This window comes from Phasianus colchicus, chromosome 9 (genome assembly GCF_987193195.1).
Source record: "Phasianus colchicus chromosome 9, bPhaCol1.hap1.1, whole genome shotgun sequence".
Lineage (NCBI taxonomy): Eukaryota > Metazoa > Chordata > Aves > Galliformes > Phasianidae > Phasianus > Phasianus colchicus.
In genome coordinates this window covers 24,045,965-24,063,521 of record NC_143444.1, presented here as the reverse complement: position 1 = coordinate 24,063,521, position 17,557 = coordinate 24,045,965, and the positions used below count along the sequence as shown (strand labels likewise).

Genomic DNA, 17,557 nt, shown 5'->3' with positions numbered 1-17,557 from the left:
GATTTTTTTTTTTCTTCTACGCCCAACTTCTGTCCAAGGTCACAGCACGAGGAAGTGGCAGCAGGAGGGGACATGAGGCCAGCCTCAACCTGAGCTGTTAAACCCAAGAGTGTTCATGAGGACAAAATAAAAAGGAGGTGCGTGGAGGCCCTTTCCCAGCAGTGCATCCCAGGGAACAGGGAACTGGAAAGGGCTGGGGTGGGACCTGCGCTCTGAGAAGAGCAGGGCACAAAGGTGGCTGCTGTCAGCAGGACCCAAATGAAACTGGGATGTGGAAGTAGCAGCCATCAGTCCCAACCAGCCCAGACCCATTCCCCCGGGTGAGGCCCAGCCTACTCCCATTGCCTCCCAGGGTCTAGGCGCAGCTAGATGCTAGAGGCTTTCCCCCAGCTGCTTGGCAGTGCTGGGACAGAGAAGAACCATCATCTCTCCATTGCAACCACCACCTCCAGAGATCAATCCTTGCAGTGCTGGGACTCTGCCGGCTCAGTGCTGTGGAAACAGCAGAGCCCCGTGGGGTTATAGGGTACCAGCTAGGGATATAGGGAAGGTAGGTGTGGGTGAGACTCCCCCCCTCCCCCTTTCACACACACCAAAACCCAAGGGGCTATTAGTTTCCTCAGAGCTCCGTTTACAGGAGTGAGGCAGGGATGTACCAGCTCCTGTATCCCGACCCCCCTCAGCCCTGGTGTCATCCAAATCCTGGTTCCCAGGTCTGAGCCCCACGGCCCCCCCGCAGCCCAGCCCCGCTGCCTTTGTGCAGCCTTACAAAGGAGAACCTGTCCAGGCTGCTCCATGTCCCAGGAGCTGGCTGATAATTAAACAAAAGCAAAATAGCCTTGGCATGAAATCTGACCTTTCCAGAACTTGGGGGTGGGAGGGAAAGAGTAATTTTGCATAATTTCTGGTGGCTTTTTTTCTTGCATCATGTTTGTTCTGTAGGCATCTCAATACCCACAGGTGCCGGGGGATCATGGAGTGCCCTCACTGCAATGCTGATTAATATGGCCCTATGGATGGATGGAGGGAGGTGTCCTCAAGGCAAGGACAGGAGGATGGGATGATGTCCTGATCCTCTTAGGTGAAGACATCTCCATGCTATAGGGGTGCCAATGCCTGGGACACACTGGCCCTGGCCCTGTTCTTGCAAGAGAGGCATCCAAACCAAGTTAATCCCAACTTGGAGAGCAGATTTCCCATTTTTACACCCTCTGCTTTACAGAGAACCCTGGCACCAAGGTCTCAAGGGGTGGCAAGGTGCCCAAACTGCCCCCAAGAAAACACTTTCTCTTGGTCCCAGTGGCAGTGGACTGTCCCCAGGCACCCAGCATGGTCGTGCCCCTCCCATGGGCCACCTCCCATCCATATACAACAAAGCCTGGCAGCAAATTAATCTTCAACTGGGCACCAAGGATTGTTGCTGAATCTTTATTACACTGCGTCCTGCCCAGCACAGCGTTAACGATTAACCCAGTAGCTCTGATATCAGCTCTAGCACCCTGCATTTCTGCTATCCCTGACAGCATCTTATCTGATAGCCCTGCCATAAATCTGGGCATGGAGCTGCCTGAAAGCACCCACGCCTGCAGCTGCCCCAGGGGGTCATCGTGGGGTGAGAAGGAGGAAGAAGGAGCAGGTGAAGGTGGTAATGCCTCACTTCTCCCATGCCCTTCGAGGGTGTCCTCTGCTCTCCAGTGGGAACATTAGGAGGGGATGTCTTCACAGCTGGCACTTCTTGGACAGGCAGTATGGATGAGTTTGCTTTGTTTTCCATTTGCATCCGTTATGGGCACAATCTGTAACAGCTGCAATTCTTCCTCTTCCTGACAACTGTCACTGACCCCCACCAAAGGTAATTAAAAAGGAGAGGTAAGCTCATTTCCTCCAGAGCCAAGCCCTGCTTGGCACCCTGCCCCAGTGCACGTGATGTTTGCAGCAAACGCATCCAGGACTTCTGGCTGGTGTGTGGCACCTATCTCAGAAGGTGTACCGGTCCCACTCTGGGGCTCCCAGGTGTGAAAGCAGCCATGCCCCCATCCCAGTACATTCTGTCTTGCTTTCCAAGCAGGGCCAAAGTCCCCATTTGAGCCCAGAAAGCAGATATTAGGGGTAAAGAGAGCATCAGAGGATGGTCTCAATTGCTTCGGGGCTTGGGGGGCAGCAGCAGATGGGAGAAGGCAGCAGCGAACAGAGCTGGTTTGGGTTGGATATTAGGAAAAAAATTCCATTCAGAAAGAATTGCGATGCACAGGCAGCCCAGGAAGGTGGTGGGGTCATCATCCCTGGCGGTGTTCAGGAACCACAGGTGGAGCTGTGACACTGAGGGATGTGGTCAGTGGGCATGGTGGGGTGGGGTGAGGCTGGCCTGGGTGATCTTAGAGGCCTTTTCCAATCTTAATGATTCTATGACTTCCTTGCAAAAAGCAAACCCTGCTCATGTCCCCACCACCAGCTCACTGCTCATAGCGAAGCCAAGTGGCCAGAGGGGCTGGAAGATATGTGGCTGGAGGATATGTGACTGGAGGTGGCTGTACCCCATGGTTCAGCCCTGTGCAAGGCAATGCTGCTGGCAGCACACACACCCAGACGCAGGCACGCATCCCATCAGCTGTCCAGAACACAAGGCCAAGGACACCACCATGGGACAATAAGGAAGATTCTGCTGTCGTCACGTGCACCAAAGGTGTTTGGCCTTACCTGCTGATGTCACAGCACTGCTGGGTGCTGGCACAGCTGCCCAGGGAGGTGGGGGAATTCCCATCCCTGGAAGATGGTTTGAGAACTGTGGGGATGAGGGACAAGGTCAGTGGGCATGGAAGGGTGGGTTGGAATTGGACTGCGTGATCTTCATGGTCTTTTCCAACCTCGATGATTACGTGATTCGATGAAAACCCCGCACACAGGGCCACAGGGATGGAGTCCCCACCTTCCACCAGGGACAACTCACCCCTGTGGCAGGTTCACACCTTCTGCCCCATGGCTGCCCCACAGTCATGGGAGGAGCTGAGCCCCAAAGAGAGAGGGGAGGAACAGGTCTCCTCCTTGCCTCCATCCGCATCCGGAAGGAGAGACTGGTCTTTCAAGTTCCTGTGGGTAGAGGAGATCACACAGTGCCACAGAAACTGCATCGCCCGCAGAAACCTCCTGCACCAGCATGGGGACGGGCAACACCGGCACCTCCAGGAAGGGTTGGGGCAGTGCCAGCTCTTCCATTGCTCGGCATGGGAGAATATGAACAAAAAGCGCTGACGTCAGCCCTAAGGTCACGGGGTTGTGGTGAAACTGGGGCTGGTACCATTGCTGAGAAAGAGGAGGAAGAGTGGCAGCCCTTCCCACAGGGCACGGCCCCAGCCTGAGTCACCCAGGGTGGGAGCAAGTCCTGCGCCTGTCCCACAACTGGCCCTGCTGTGGGGACAGGGCCGGCAGAATGCAGCATTTAAACCTCATGGGATGGCAGTGAAAATGGATTGAAATCCCAGTTGGGGGGCAGTTGCAAGAGGACAGGCTGCTTCAGGAATGCCAGAGCCCCCCCATCCCACTGGGCTCAGCTCCCAGGAGCAGGGCTGTACCAAGGCTGTTTGCAGGGGGAACTGGGTTACACAGACACCAGGAAAATCCCCTGTAGCTCCAGCCCTGCTTAGAATACAGAAGGGCTCTGGCAGAGGGCAGGCGAGCTGCACAGCTCCCAGCCATAACTGCTGTGCAAACACAGCCCTGCTCGGTTCCAGCACTGAGAAGGCAGAGCAGGCACAGGTGGAAGGAAGCTGCAGGAACAGGAGTTTATTGAACACAGCAGAAAGTGATTTATATCCAAGATGATTTTTATTATTATTTCTTCTTTTCCTTTACAGCACAAACCCACACTGAAATCGCAGCAGGGTGCAGGAGCAGAGCTATGCTTCATGTCAGGGCAGGGGCAGCACAGGGCTCCGGCCAGCAGCGTGCAGATGTCAGCCCCTGGGCAAGCACCAGCCCCATGCACAGGGCTGGGGACAGGTAGGTGCCAGCATGGCAGAGGCACCGCAGCCACCTGCCCACAGGGGTTGGGCAGGGCCAGGCCAGCGCCTGTTTCATAGCCCTGAGTTCAGCCTGTGCCCTACCTCCTGCTGGCCTCAGCAGATCAGATCCAGCGCTCCTCCCTCCAAAACAACAAAAATCTCTATGTACAGATGCATTGTGCCATATCAGTACAAAAATATACAATGTATAAACTCTACAGATCCCAGCTCAGTAGATCAAACCACAGCTATAAATCACAGTGCGTGGGACAGCATCAGGCCCAGGGAGCGGTGGGGCCCTCAGGAGCACCCCAACACAGGGCAGGGGAGGGTATGGCTTCTTGCTGCCTCGCAGGGTCACTTCTTGTCCAGGTAGCAGTACAAGTACATAGAGACCACCATGGCTGCAACCTGGGAGGAAAAAGGAGAGTCAGAGCCCCAGCTGTGCCTCCAGCATGGGGACACAAGCCCACAGCACCCAGTCTAAGCACCCATGAGGAGGAAGAGGCAGCTGTGCCCAGGGAGGAAGGCTCAGTAGCCGCCCTAAGGCAGATGGTGGCCCATGGGGCTGCACCAGCCCCACAGGAATAAGGAGGGAGCAGTATGGCAAGGCCTGGGAACTCACCTCCAGGGCAGCAATGCCAGCAGCCACGCCACCCACCACATCTGCGTTTGTCCTGATTTCTTCTAGGATCTGATCAAAACAACCCTGAGGAAGGCAACCAAGTGGTGAGCATGAGCAAGTGGCTGTGATCCCCCAGCCACAGAGACCCACTGCCCCAGGGAGATACAGCCGGTTCCCAAGCCCAGAACTGCATGACCATGGAGATGGCTTGGAGGTTCCAGAGTACAATTCATCTCATCCCCCTGGGGTGAGGAAACTGGGGGATTTAGAACCAGGCAATGTGAGCAGCATGTTCATCTCCACTGCAAACAAACCAAAGCCACCACATTCCCCAGGGACCCCACACACAAAAAAATAAAGGGGTCAGACTGGAGGTAAAGGATGGATTCCTCTCCCCATGCCCCCCAAGCATGGGGGAACTTTCCAAGCTGCTGGAAAGTCAGAACTGCTCATGTGTTCATACCGAGACGTTGGCCTGTGCTGCAATTGTAGAGGTGCACGGCAACACAGACTTGCAGCAGGGACCTGGGAAGGTGCTGTTGTGCTGTAAATACCATGGGGAGTTCATAAAGTCTGTGTAGTTATTCAGGCCACAGCAGTGAACCTAAAGGGGAGAAAGAGAGAGAGATGGTGAGCGTATCCAACAAGTCCCTGTGCTCATCCTCCCACCAGATGATCCTCCTAGGCTCTCTTTGCCCCATGGAGGAGATCACCCCCCTCAGCCCAGCTCACTGGGAGTTCAAGGAACAACACCCCACATTTCGGAACATACAGCTCTTGTCCCAGCCTTGGGACCTCTGGATCCCAAGCAGGGTCAGAACAGAACCCATCTCTATCCCACAGGCCCATCTGGGGCACCACCAGTCCTGTGCAGGAAGCATCACGGCCCCGACCCAGGGGTGCAGGCTCCCGGGCTCAGCGCACCTCATTCATGGTGACGTTCCAGATCTGTGTGAGAGCATCGTCCTCCCCATACTTCTCCTTCAGGACAGGAGTCACCAACTGTGACAGGAATGTCTCTGCCTGCAGGAAGAGGCACAGAAACACCATCAGAGAAGATCCCGGTGAGCTCCATGAAGCCAAGGGCCACCCAATCCCATACTGGTTTCAGCCCATAGGGATGAGGCCAACCGGACCAAGAGCACGTCACACCACATCAGCCTGAGAGCAGCTGGACAACCTCCCTAACCCCACGTTTTGGCAGCAAGGCCACGCACGGTGAGTGAGTCACACAACCCAGGGAGCCAGGAATGACGTTTGCCCTGCGGTTGACTTCTCCTGTGTCTAATGAGGCAGAGCGCACGGGCTGGCAGTAGTCACTTTTCTCCCCAGGTGGATTTTCCAGTGCATAATAAGGGGTTGGTTTGCTTAGCATGAAGCATTAGGGACTTTTGCGTGGCTCCTACCATGAGATGTCCAGCCTTGGCTCATATTAGACTGAGATGTTTGAAAGAAAGAAATGGGCAAAACTTATACGATAACCCCTGTTTCTTTAGGGCAATGGAAACCCCCATTCCCTGCTCCTTGGACGGCACCTCCACATGGCCAGGCCACCCCCACCTGTCCACATAGGCAGGTGGCTGACGTCCCTCTTGTTTTCCCAAAGCAGCCCAGCCCAAGAATTAGGTATGCCACTCACAATACTTGTGTAGACCAGAACCACCACAGCAGCAGCAATTTCAGCAATGAAGATGATCAGCACCACCGAGAAAAACTAGGATATAACAAGGGGAAGGAGGTCAGAACAACAGCTGCCCCTCCCAGAAACCTACCCGTTTCCCAGTGACCAATACCACCCTTTCCAGGGCAGAGTTGGAGCTCAGCATAGTCTTTGCAAGGCTCACCCAACTCTCCATAATAAGGGAACACCCCAGGAGGGCATGACCACAGAGAAGTCTATCCCCCAGACCTCCCACACCAGCAACCCTCCTCCAAGGATTGGTAAAGCATAACTAAGCACTGACGGGTCCTTACCATCATCAGGAGACATTTGCTCTCCTTCTGGGCACCGCAGCACCCAAGGAAGCCGATCACCACCAAGATGGACCCAATGACGATGAGGAAGTAGCTCACATTCACAACCTGCATGACGCTAGATGAAAGCGACCCAAATATATCCATGAAGGACTTGCCATCCACTGTGACCCAGATACCAATGCCCAGGAGGGTCCCACCACCGAGCTGGGGAGAAGAGAGATGTGTCAGCTCCTGAGCTTGAGGAGTCGTGGGGGTTCTTGGGGAGAGGAACAGCCTTGTTGCTCCATGATGTTACGTTGGAGGACTTCAACCAGTTGATCTGCATCAGCCAGGTGTGTTTTGCAGGCAGCAGCAGCTCAGTAACTCACATTCCTCACAGGGGCTGCTTCCATTCCATTCCATCCCATCCCATATCCCCCCCCCCACCCTCCCCACCAGGCTCATCCTCCTCACCAGCCCCACAGAGCCCCATCACCTGAGCCACAATCACTGCCACTCTACATAGAGCCCAGCAGGTGGGACCCAACAAGACTGCAGCTCCTGGGCACCCCACCAGAGCTCAGCAGGGACAGACTCAGACTCAGGTGGCTGATGCAACAAACACTGTCCAAAGCTCAGCGCTGTCCCCTGCTTTCCCTCATCGAGCTTTAGACAGACCATAGGGCACACATGGAATCATTAAGGCTGGAAAAGACCACTACAGTCATCCAGTCCACTCGGCATCCCCATCCCAGCTGCATGGGCCCAGCAAATCCAGGTCACTCTGGTAAGGGACAGCCACCAGAGCACTTACAAATATGGCGAGGTTGAAGAGGATCATCATGACCTTGATGAACGTGAAGCACCCCATGTTTGCACCTGGAGAGAGCAGACGGACGTTACCAGCGGGATCTCACACCCAGCATCAACCTCCCTCCTTGGGGCTCAGGGCATAGAGAACCCCACCGAGCCCCTCCCAGCCCTATCAGAGCCCATCCCCGCCGCGGCTCCCCCCACAACGCCCTCCCCCTCCTACCTGAGCAGCGAACAGCCCCAGCAACCCCGACCCAACGCCACGACTCTGCCACCCCACACCGCCCCGCCGCCCTTTAAGCGGGGGCCGCCCGAGCAGCGGCCGCCTCCTCCGATAGAGCCCCCCCCACCACCATAGGGCCACCCCCTGGGGCTGGCAAAGCCACGAGGGCCCTCGGCGAGGTGCTCGGTGCCTTGCTGCCCTCTGCTGCCCGAGCCGCCCTGCCCGGCCGCTGCCTGCGCCCGTCACCGCCTCCTCTGGGAGCTGGGTTGGGTTGGGGGGGAGTTGGAGCCATCGCTAAGTGCTGCTCGGGGAGCAGAATTTTGCTGGCGCACAAATAATTCTGGCAATTTCATAAATATATGCAATGGAGGAGTTCCATTCACAGCCCCAGGGAAAATCCCGGGACGTGCTGCTGTGGCTGCTTCCCACCCCCACCTGCCCACGCACCTGGAGATGGGCGCTCCCCACTGCCCCATTAGGGACCAGGGCTGGATTTTCTGGCTCTCCTGGCCTGCCCACAGCAGGACAAGCCCGGTGGCATTCCCGTGTCCATCCCAAACAGCGAGGCTTGCTTGGATTAATGTCCATGGGGACTCTGACTGAGCTATGCCTCAGTTTCCCTCCCTGGGAAGCACAGGATAACAAACTCCATGTGGGGCCATGGAGAGCAGGGCATGCAGCCTGGGCTTGGTGGGATTTTGGGGTGGCCCCAGCTCAGTGAGCATCAGTTTGTGGCTGGGAACATCTGCCCATCTATCTCAGTACCTGGGGTGCTGGGAGGACAGGGACCAGGAGTGGCACCAGCTGGTGTACAGTGGGAATCAAACCCTATTTCTCTTTAATTTCTCCAGCTGGGAACACTCAGCCCCATGTCTGCAGCCTCACTCACCCCACCACATTAACAGCCATGCATTTATGCTCCATTTAGCTACAGCCATGGCTGGGATCACACCAGGGTTTCCCAAAGCAAAGTGGGGAGAAGGGAGAGCTGAGTGGAATGCTGAGGTGGTCACCTTGAGGGTATCCCATGAAGATGCTCACACCAAGGGCTGTCCTTTGGCTGTACTAATTCCTGTCCTGTAGGTATGGCCCCAGGGAAGGAAGTGCAGAAATAGATGGGATGTGCCTACCTGGCAGCCAAATATTTGGACATCTCAGCCATACCCAAATGAAATAGCTGTGCTGAGGTTCCCAGGCACACAGAGCTGAGATCTGATGCTTTCACTGCATGTAGCAGCAGTGCCCTGGGTACAGGCTGCTGGTGGGCACAGCCCTGCACGGCTGAGCCAGGCGCTTTGCTGTTCCAGCCCTTTCCATTAAGTTCTGCCCTATTAAATCTTAATCACTGCCTCGTTCATTTTTAAGGAGCCTCTCTGCATGCAGGAGTGTTGCCTTGTGTTATTTCATGGGATGCCTGACCCTTACCCTGGACTGGGAAGCATTTCTGGGTAAATGAGAGAGAGGAAGTGGAGCATCCCGGGGCTGTGGTTCTCTATGGCAGCTCCCCATGGCCCCTGCATGGCTGAGAGGTGAGTGCCCAATGGATGAGGTCCAAAGGGTGGAGTCCAAAGAATGAGTGCCACAGGAATGCATGTCCAAAGGGGTGGGTGTCCAAAGGGGTGGGTTCCCAAGGGGTGGATGCTCAAAGGGTAGGTGTCCAAGGAATAGGTGTCCAAGGATGGATATCCAACCATGGATGACCAACGTTGGATGCTCGAAGGAGTTGGATGCCTAAGGGATAGATGTTCAAAGTTTGAATGTCCATGGGGAGGGTGTCTGATGGACGAGTGCCCAAGGGGTGGGTGCCACAGCGTGAGTACCCAAGGGATGAGTGTTCAAGGAGCAGGTACCAATGGCATCAGTGTCCAAGGCGTAGATGCTCAACAGTGGGTGTCCAATTATGGGTGCTTGAAGGATAATTGCTAAGGGATGGTGTCTAAGGGATGAGTTCCCAAGGGATGGGTACCCAGAGCATGGGTTGGATGCTGAGACATGCAAACCCGCAGCCCACCACCCCTATACCCCCAACACCACATTGCCCCCCTTGCTCCAACATTAGAGCTGCCATCAGCTCCAGCCAATCCCGAGGGGACCCTCCGGCTCACCCCATCCCCACGATCACCTCCTCCCTTCACCAGGCAGGCAGGCGGCATCCCCCCCCCTTCCCCTCCACCGGCAGGCCGCCCCCCCCCGCCGCGCTGCGGTGCCGGCGGGCGGGAGGAGGGGACGCTGACATCACCGCCCGGCGCTGCTCGCCGGGGCCGGGCCGGCTCCGCTCCCGCTCACCGCTCACCGCTGCCGCCCCCCGGGGCCGGGGCAGCCTCAGTGCCCGGTAAGGCGGGAGGGGGGGGGCAGCGGGCGGATGGGTGGACGGATGGATGGATGGATGGATGGACAGAGGGCTCAGTAGCCGCCGGCATCCATCTCCCCGTAGGGAAAAAAGGGAGGTGGGGGGGTGAGGGGAGGGGGGGGTTCCCTGCTGTTATCTGCCCGAGGGATATTTATAAATAAATAAATAAATAAACATTAGTCCATAAATATATAAACAAATAAATGAACTTTAATCCTAGAGGCAGAAGGGGTCCTTTCCCTGACATTATATGTCTGAGAGATATTTAAAAGGCACTAAGGAAAAAGAAAAAGAAAAAAAAAAGAAAAAAAAATTAACAACAACAACAACAAAAAAAGAAATCACTAAAATCCTGTATTTTTGCACAACCCCGTGTGCTGTTCCGGGGCTGCAGGGCGGCTGCTCAGCCCGTGTGTCTATTTTAAAAGCACGTTGCTTGATCTCTTGCCCTACTTTCCAGACTTGCTGTACTTTCTCGGTGCGTGACAGCAGCAGTGCTGGCCCGGCCGTGGCTGTGCCCAGCGCTGGTGGGGGCACGGTGTGGGCTGGAGGCACCGATGTGCTGCATTTTGCCCCAACAGAGCTCCCCAGCACCGGGAGGATGAAGGGCAGAAGGAGACCGGGCTGAGAAGGGGACAGCGTGTGGGTCTGCGGCATTTGCTCACCACCATAGCGATCCCTGAGCCAACCTCACTGAGCATCAGTGTGGAATTTTGGGACTGAAGGAGTCAGGGTACCCTCTCCAAGGCAACAATCTCTTCTTCCTCACCGCCGTTCCCTGCTCCATCCCCTCCATGGCCTCCTCGGAGGGGCTGCAGTACCGCGCGCTCTACGAATACCAGAAGGACCGGGACGAGGACCTGGCGCTGAGCCCTGGGGACGTGCTGACTGTCAGCAGGGCTGCACTACTCTCTGCCCCCAACTACAAGGACGGGGACGAGCGCAGCCCCCAGGGCTGGCTGCATGGCCTCAACGAGCGCACCAAGGAGCGCGGACACTTCCCTGGCACCTACGTGGAGTACCTGGGCCCCGTGTGCATCACCACCACCAAGGCCAAGACACGGCCATTGCCCCAGCCGCCTGCCGGGACCCCTGTGCCCACCGGCCAGCCCTGGGGTGAGTGTGGGGATGGGGGAATTCTAGGATGAATCATGGAATGGCTTAGGTTGGAAGGGAAAGATCATCTAGTTCCAACTCCTGCACACCATGATCTTCTTTTCCTCTGGGATGTGACAGAGGAGAAATCGCTGCTGTGCAGGGCTGGGGGAGCAGAATAGGCATCTGCTGGTGAGGAGTCCCCTCCAAAATATGGTTCCAGACACCAGCAGTGGGACCGCTCAGCCCTTGGGTTGAGCAGGACATGGGTCTGGGGGTGCACCTGCTAGAAGGACCTGGATGGACCCCAATAAAATGCTGGGAGCTGTCTGAACCAGAGGAATGGGAGCGGGGATAGCATCCACTGCAGGTTTCCAGGCTCTGCTTTGCAGCTGTTCCCAGTTGTGTGGGATCCAGTCTGGGATCTGGGCACAGAGCATCCCCCGGTTCCCCCCATCCCTCCCCCCTCACAGCAGCGCTGCCAATGACGACATCCCCTGACGCCAGCTGCCACCCTGCTGCCCATGGGCTTTGCCATGCAGCTCCTGCAGCTCCCTGCAAGCATGGAGGCTGGGATCCACCTCTGTCTTCCCTTGCCAAAATGTGGGTGACCATCCTTAGTTCATGCCCTGAATGCACCAAGGCAGCCACAATCCTGCTGCTCCTGCAGCACCGGTAAGGAGGAGCGAGCAGCTGTGTGCTGCCATCCTGGATGGGCAAATACAGCTCTATGTCCCCTGCCCAGCTAAGCCCAGAGGCACACCAGCAGCCCTCTTCCCCGAGCTATTCAGAGGGCAGAGTCCTATCAAACTCAGTGCTGTAAGGCAGATATCTTGGGATCAACGCCGGTCACAGAGACTGTGTGGCTGTGGACATCCATCACCGGCCTCTCGGTAATGAGAACTGCCAACCCGCATGGAAACAGCAAGCAGAGGCTTGACTGCATGTTGGGGAATCCAAAGCAGCAGCTTCTGTCCTAAAAAATCATTACCTCGCATGTGAAGCCCAGGTGGGGGTCTCCCACTGACCCCCCAGGCCCCAGTGTGTCCTCAACCTCCCCACAGACCCTCTCCCACACTGCACGTATCAAGGCTTGGGCAAGTGGAAAATCAAATAAAATGAACAAAATAGGTAAAACCAAGATGATTTTGATCCGCTACCAGCAGGGTTCGGGGCAGCGGTGCTGCCACCTATGGGCACGCTCTGTCCCTGTCCCCTCGGCCAGTGCCACTGCATGGGGATGTGAGCACTGTCACCAGGCACTGCGACAGGAGACATCTCTCTGCTGGACGATGAGTGGTTTTGAACTAAATGCTGGTTTGAATTAAAATCCTCTAGCTGATGAGATTTTCCCTATAATGAAAACTTACAAACACTGGAGGCTTTTTTGGAAGAGAACAGCATCTGTTAATCTGCAGGGCCAGTAGGGTACCCTGGGACCCCAAACAGGGTGACTTGGGTTTTCTCCAGCCAGAGGAAGGGCTCAGTCACAAGGAAAGAAATGCATTTCCAAGCCGTGCCCCAGAGCCAGGGCTGGAACCACAGGAAGGAATGGTCTTTTTAAAATTAAATAACTTCCTAAAAATGCCTTTGGTATGGAGCCAAGTGCTGTTTGCTGCATGGGGTCTTCCTAGGAGCTTGGAGGCTGTTGTGGCCCTGCCTGGTTGTCCCATGAACATCACCTCCCATGAGCATCACCTCCAGGACCGCTCAGTCATGTCTTCTGAATGGAAGAGGGAACAAACACAGGGAGCAAGCTGGCCACACTGAACTCAGCTTTTGTGGGAAGCACAGCACCTTTATTTAATTCACCATTATTTTTTAATACAATTCCACTAAAACAGATCAGGAGCCTGGAGGGGAGAGAGATGGATGAATGAATGGGTGGTGGGTGGATGGATGGAGCATCCACAAACAGACTGATGTATCCTCTTGGGAAATGTTAATTACATCATTAGTTGGAAGTGAGAGATTACTAAAAACAGAAAAGGAAGTAAAATGGACGATGAAGGTAGCTGTTATGGACTCACCTTCTCTCTGGGTGGTGATATAGTGAAATACGGTGTCAACACATGTACAGATGGGGTTATGGTCCTTGTATTACCTAAGGACTCAATTTCTTGAATACTGATTGAGGAACAAAGCCTTTATGTTTAAAGCAGTCTGAGATATCTCCAGAATTTCTGTACTGAGTACAAAAAGGCATTTAAATTCCCATTAAAGGATTACTGGGGGAACCAACAGGGAAAATAAATTTGGATGGAAGGAAGGAAAGAAAAAAGGACGGAAGGAAGAAAGAAATGAAAGAAGAAAGGAGAGAAGGAAGAAGGGAAGGAAGGAGGAAAGAAAGAAAGGGGGAAAGGAAAGGGGGAGGGAGGGAAGCCATGCACAGAACAAACTGGGAATGGAAGAAGCACACTTCAAGCCCTTCTCCCCATCTCTCCCCAACAGGGCTCTCGGGGCAGGCAGAGCACAGCGAGCAGCCAGCCCTCCCTGAGCAGGCACTGCTGACCGTGGCCAGGCTCATCGAGGCGCTCGAAAAGCAAGGTATGGGCAGCCAAGGGGCAGCCACCCACTCGGCCCATGGTCACTGGTGCTCCTGGAGCACTGCAGAGCTGTCCCTCACCCTGAGCATGCTGGTATCCCTGCAGCGTGGGCAGAGTGAGGCATCCTGCAGTGTGGGTCCCTGCTTGCTTCTATCACAGGCATGTCAGAGGCAGGATTTGAGGTTCTAGGACTGATCCCTGTCTCCCTGCTGTTCTACAGGTCTCGATAGTGAGCTGCTCTACCGATCAGACCCTGGTGTGCTGGATGACACTGAGCTGAAGGAGGCTCTTCTGGCAGGTAAGTCCATGCTTGCATCTTTCCTCGTGTCCCACGAATGCTTGCCACCATCAGCATGGGTGGGTTAGTCTCCGACTTTTTTATGACCCTATGTATAGACAGTAAGGCACTGGCCATACTGAGCCCCCCTGCACTCATCTGGTCCTGCTGGGATGCTGCCCATACGGATGCAAGAGTGGGGATGGCACAGACTGCAGGGCGCTGGCACACAGTGTCAGTGGCAGAAAGTAAAATATTATTGGTTTTGGCTAGAGCCCTTTACTAGAAGCTGGGTGTTTTTTTTTTCTTTTCCAGAAAAAAAAAAAAAAATCTGTTTTGCAAACTTCTGAGGCTTCTATTTGAGAAACAGCGTGTGAGTGCAACAGAGAAAAAGGAAGGAGGAAAACGAAGCTCCTATTTGAGGAGATGGGGGACACGGGGTTTCCTGCTGGAAGTGGGGTGCACCAATCCACCCCTTGCCCTGCACCTGAGGGAGGCACTCAGGCTCCAAGCACAGCCCCGCAGTGCCCGAGCCGGCAGCAGCCGGACTGTGTTGCTGGGGAGAAGGGCTGTGATGAAATCTCTATATTAAGCAACATGACCTCATCGCTTCCCTGCTCTCTGCTCTCCGGCTGCAGAGTCCCCGTCGGGCGGGGGAACAGGCACTGTGTGCTCCCCATAGGGAGTGGCTGCATGGGGGGATGTGTGGGGGTCCCCCAGCTCACGGCTGGGGGGTGATGCTCAGCCCTGTGCAGGATGCAGACATCACTCCCCCTGCATCCTCCTGCAGGGTTTTGTAGCATTTGGGCTGTAAAACATCAGTGATGGAAAAAGGGGTTGGGAGTGGGCACAATCTGCGTGTGAGGGTCACACTTGGCCCCGTTCTCCCTGTAGTCTCCATCCCCATGGCCAGGACCCCATCTCTGTTGGCAAAAGTCAAGGTCAGTTTCGGGGAATGGGGAGAAATCAGATACGGGAACTGAATCTTGCCTCAGCTGGGGAGAAAAGCAGGTCTGGGGAAGAGGCATCGGGGTCCCAGTGAATGCCCTATTCATGCTGCTGTTTGGCAAATGGAGAGGAAAAACTTCTAGAAAAGACAAGAAAAAGGAGAAGGGGCTGAAGTAGTTGGTTTTCAAACTCCTGGATCTTAACATGTCTGAGAAAATGAAGTATTCCCTACACTACAAGAGCATCTCACATTTTGATAGGGGGTGGGAGGCTCCTCTGGTTGTGTACCCATGGCTTCATGGCTGCCCCTATGGCTCCCCCAGAATGGCTCCCATGCGGACTGGTGGTGGCTGCGGTTCTGGAGATGGGGACAGTGATGGGGATGGAGATGGAATGGGCATGGGATGGGTCGAAGCTGCAAGTGCAGGTGGGATGGGGGGGGGGATATGTGTCCCCCAGCCCCAGAGCTGCTCCATTACTCCAACACATTGAAATTTGGGATAGTGGAACTCAGCCAGGTGCTGTCCCTGCTGCTGCGGGAGCAGGGCAATGTCCTGCAGGAGGGGGACATCTGAGCACTGCATGACTTTAGTACAGATTCTAGATCAGAGACCTTGTGCACCGGGGTTGAGAGTGATGACACTGTTTGATGCTACTGCCCGTTGGCATGAAACGTACAAGCCCCCCCTGCTTTGATAGGTGATGTCCTCTCCCCCTGCACTGTCTCCGGGTCCCAATCTGGAGCTGCCTTCTCCTCGTGACTGCACTGAAGCAGCCACTTGGCAGGAGCTGCCGGGTGCCAGGGAGAATCCCGCAGCAGCAGAGTGGATTGGAGCCGCTGTCTCCAGGCGAGCGGTGCCGTGCGGTGCCATACTGCCATCCTCCCCGCTTTGATCTCCGGCCCCAGCGCAGCACAGTCTGCCTGGAGACACGCTCACGTGCCCGGGAATTAGGTCAGGGCTCGGTGGGGATTAGCGGTGGCGGTGGGCTCTGTGAGCTGCTGCTGGGCAGAATGCAGTGGGTCGGAGCAGGGTGCTCGCATCTCTCCCCAGCATCAGTGCGTGGTGGGGGCTGTGTCCCCCCATCCTCTTCTCAAAGGGATGGAGCCTCCAAGAACTCCAGTGTCCCCACGCCATGCCTTCAGCCCCATCACAATGACTTTACTCCATGCACCCCAGTGCCTGCGGTTCTACTCTTCGTTTGTACCTGTAAATAAACCCCGCAGCGGTCAGAGCCTGGGAGGAAGCATGAGTTCATCTGTTATATTTGGTGGGGATGAAAGAAGGGTGAATTAGTGGCAGTGGCCGCCTGTGACTCATGCCTCACGCCTTCCCCATCTTGGCTCCAGGGAGGGGTCCCAGCGCTCCAAACCAGGGTGCACGGTGGGGAAAATCCCAGCCAGGGCTGCAGGAGCTCAGGGCAGGGCTGTGCCGCAGTCACCAAGCTCAGGGTGACCTCAGGGCTGGCACAGGGACGTGACAATAAGGCTGAGTCAAAGGCAGGGAAATTCCACAGGGAAATCCCCCAAATGGGATGGATATCTGGGAGGCTCCGAGATCACGCATGGATGGGAAGAAAGGTCCTGATTTAATCTTCATTCAGCACTGGAAGTCAAAGTTTGGGGTACCACTGTGCCACAGGGACTTCAGACCCAGAGGCGTCACACCGCAGCTCAGCCCATGCCATTCCCCACAGATGTTGGGCACATGGGATCCCTGAGCTGGCTGTGGGATATGGGATGCAGCCATCACCTCTGTCCACATGCATGGCACAAATGGGGCAGAATGGCTGCTTGCCAGGCTCCATTCAATCCTCTTTTTCCCAAAACCCCCAGCCCCTTCTGGGCCATGCCAAGCATCCTCCTACTTTCCTTTTGCCGCAATTTAGGCACACACCACGAGGCTGTCTTACTCACAGCTCCCTGCTGCAGCTGCTGGGAGATATCCTATCATTTCCCACCCAGCCTGACTCAGCCTCAGCCCCCTGCCCCCCGGGGGGCTTCCCTTGTTCTGCCTTGCAGGGTCTCAACTCTCACGGCGAAGAAAAGGGAGCCCCCAACCTTTCTCCCTCTCTGAGGTACCCCCATGTGCATATCATGCCCTGTGCTTAGGGAGTTGGTATGGGGCTGAGGAGGGCTTCTGGGGACATAGGGCGTGTTTTCCTGCTTTGTGGCACTGGATGGGGTCTCTCTGTCCTTGCACATGGGCTGGGGAGAGGACAGGGATCTCCAGGAAAGGGCTGGAACATCTGGAGAGCGTGGGGGACAGTGACTCATTCTGCAGCATCATTAGCTTCTTACGGGGTTATCATCTCCCTGTGATAGCAGAGCGGGGGCAGCTCCCTGCCCACTCCTTCCCAGCTGCCAGCAAACATCCCATGGGGCACAGCTTCAAGCCCCCCAAAGCCAGCACCAGGGCACTTAGGGCAGCACCGGGGCACTTAGCCAGCACCAGGGCACTCAGGGCACCAGGGTGCTCCCCCTGCACTTAGGGCAGGGGACATGCCCAGGAGGATGGGGTCACCAGGGTAGGGCCATTTCTATCTGAGCAACTGAGACTGCGTGAAAGCAGTCCCATCTGAAATTAATTGTTGGCAGCAAGGTAACCCCCCTCCAGTCTCTCCACTGCATCTCTCTCCGGGTGCAAGGATGTTTTCCAGTTTTGCTTTGATATCGGCTGAGCCTTCCCTTTGAATACGCCCCTAAGCCTATGCCCAGTTATGCAAAT

General features: G+C 55.7%; 2 protein-coding genes across 4 annotated transcripts in view; one reads left to right on the top strand and one right to left on the bottom strand.

Annotated features, from left to right (window-relative positions):
* Positions 1-2,699: 2,699 nt before the first annotated feature.
* Positions 2,700-17,557, top strand: part of PIK3R3 (phosphoinositide-3-kinase regulatory subunit 3) — a 59,099-nt gene continuing 44,241 nt past the window's right edge. Inside the window, exons 1-8 of one of the 3 annotated variants that reach the window (XM_090146619.1) lie at positions 2,700-2,802; positions 3,852-3,996; positions 4,690-4,870; positions 5,653-5,841; positions 8,981-9,144; positions 10,547-11,081; positions 13,512-13,607; positions 13,827-13,904. In XM_090146619.1, coding sequence (XP_090002745.1) covers positions 10,760-11,081; positions 13,512-13,607; positions 13,827-13,904 — 496 coding nt within the window. In that variant the 5' untranslated portion in view covers positions 2,700-2,802; positions 3,852-3,996; positions 4,690-4,870; ... (1 more) ...; positions 8,981-9,144; positions 10,547-10,759. Of the gene's footprint in view, positions 2,803-3,851; positions 3,997-4,689; positions 4,871-5,652; positions 5,842-6,826; positions 6,933-8,980; positions 9,145-9,808; positions 9,948-10,546; positions 11,082-13,511; positions 13,608-13,826; positions 13,905-17,557 lie in introns of those variants that run through there. The other 2 variants (XM_031601700.2, XM_090146620.1) reach the window with 2 other exon arrangements.
* On the bottom strand, positions 3,820-8,971 carry TSPAN1 (tetraspanin 1). The gene is made up of 8 exons (XM_031601722.2): positions 7,616-8,971; positions 7,394-7,458; positions 6,598-6,804; positions 6,263-6,337; positions 5,548-5,646; positions 5,087-5,227; positions 4,624-4,707; positions 3,820-4,409 (listed from the first exon to the last, which is right to left on the bottom strand). Exons 2-8 carry the CDS (start codon positions 7,448-7,450, stop codon positions 4,356-4,358), a joined length of 717 nt encoding a protein of 238 aa, XP_031457582.2. The 5' UTR covers positions 7,451-7,458; positions 7,616-8,971; the 3' UTR covers positions 3,820-4,355.

Excerpts from the sequence above, each read along its gene's own strand:
- TSPAN1 (XM_031601722.2), bottom strand. The coding sequence starts at position 7,450 with ATGGGGTGCTTCACGTTCATCAAGGTCATGATGATCCTCTTCAACCTC. Across the intron at positions 5,647-6,262 it reads TTCTGGTCTACACAAGTATT|GCAGAGACATTCCTGTCACA; the intron begins GTGAGTGGCATA and ends CTCTTCCTGCAG. Across the intron at positions 5,228-5,547 it reads GGAACGTCACCATGAATGAG|GTTCACTGCTGTGGCCTGAA; the intron begins GTGCGCTGAGCC and ends TCTCCCCTTTAG.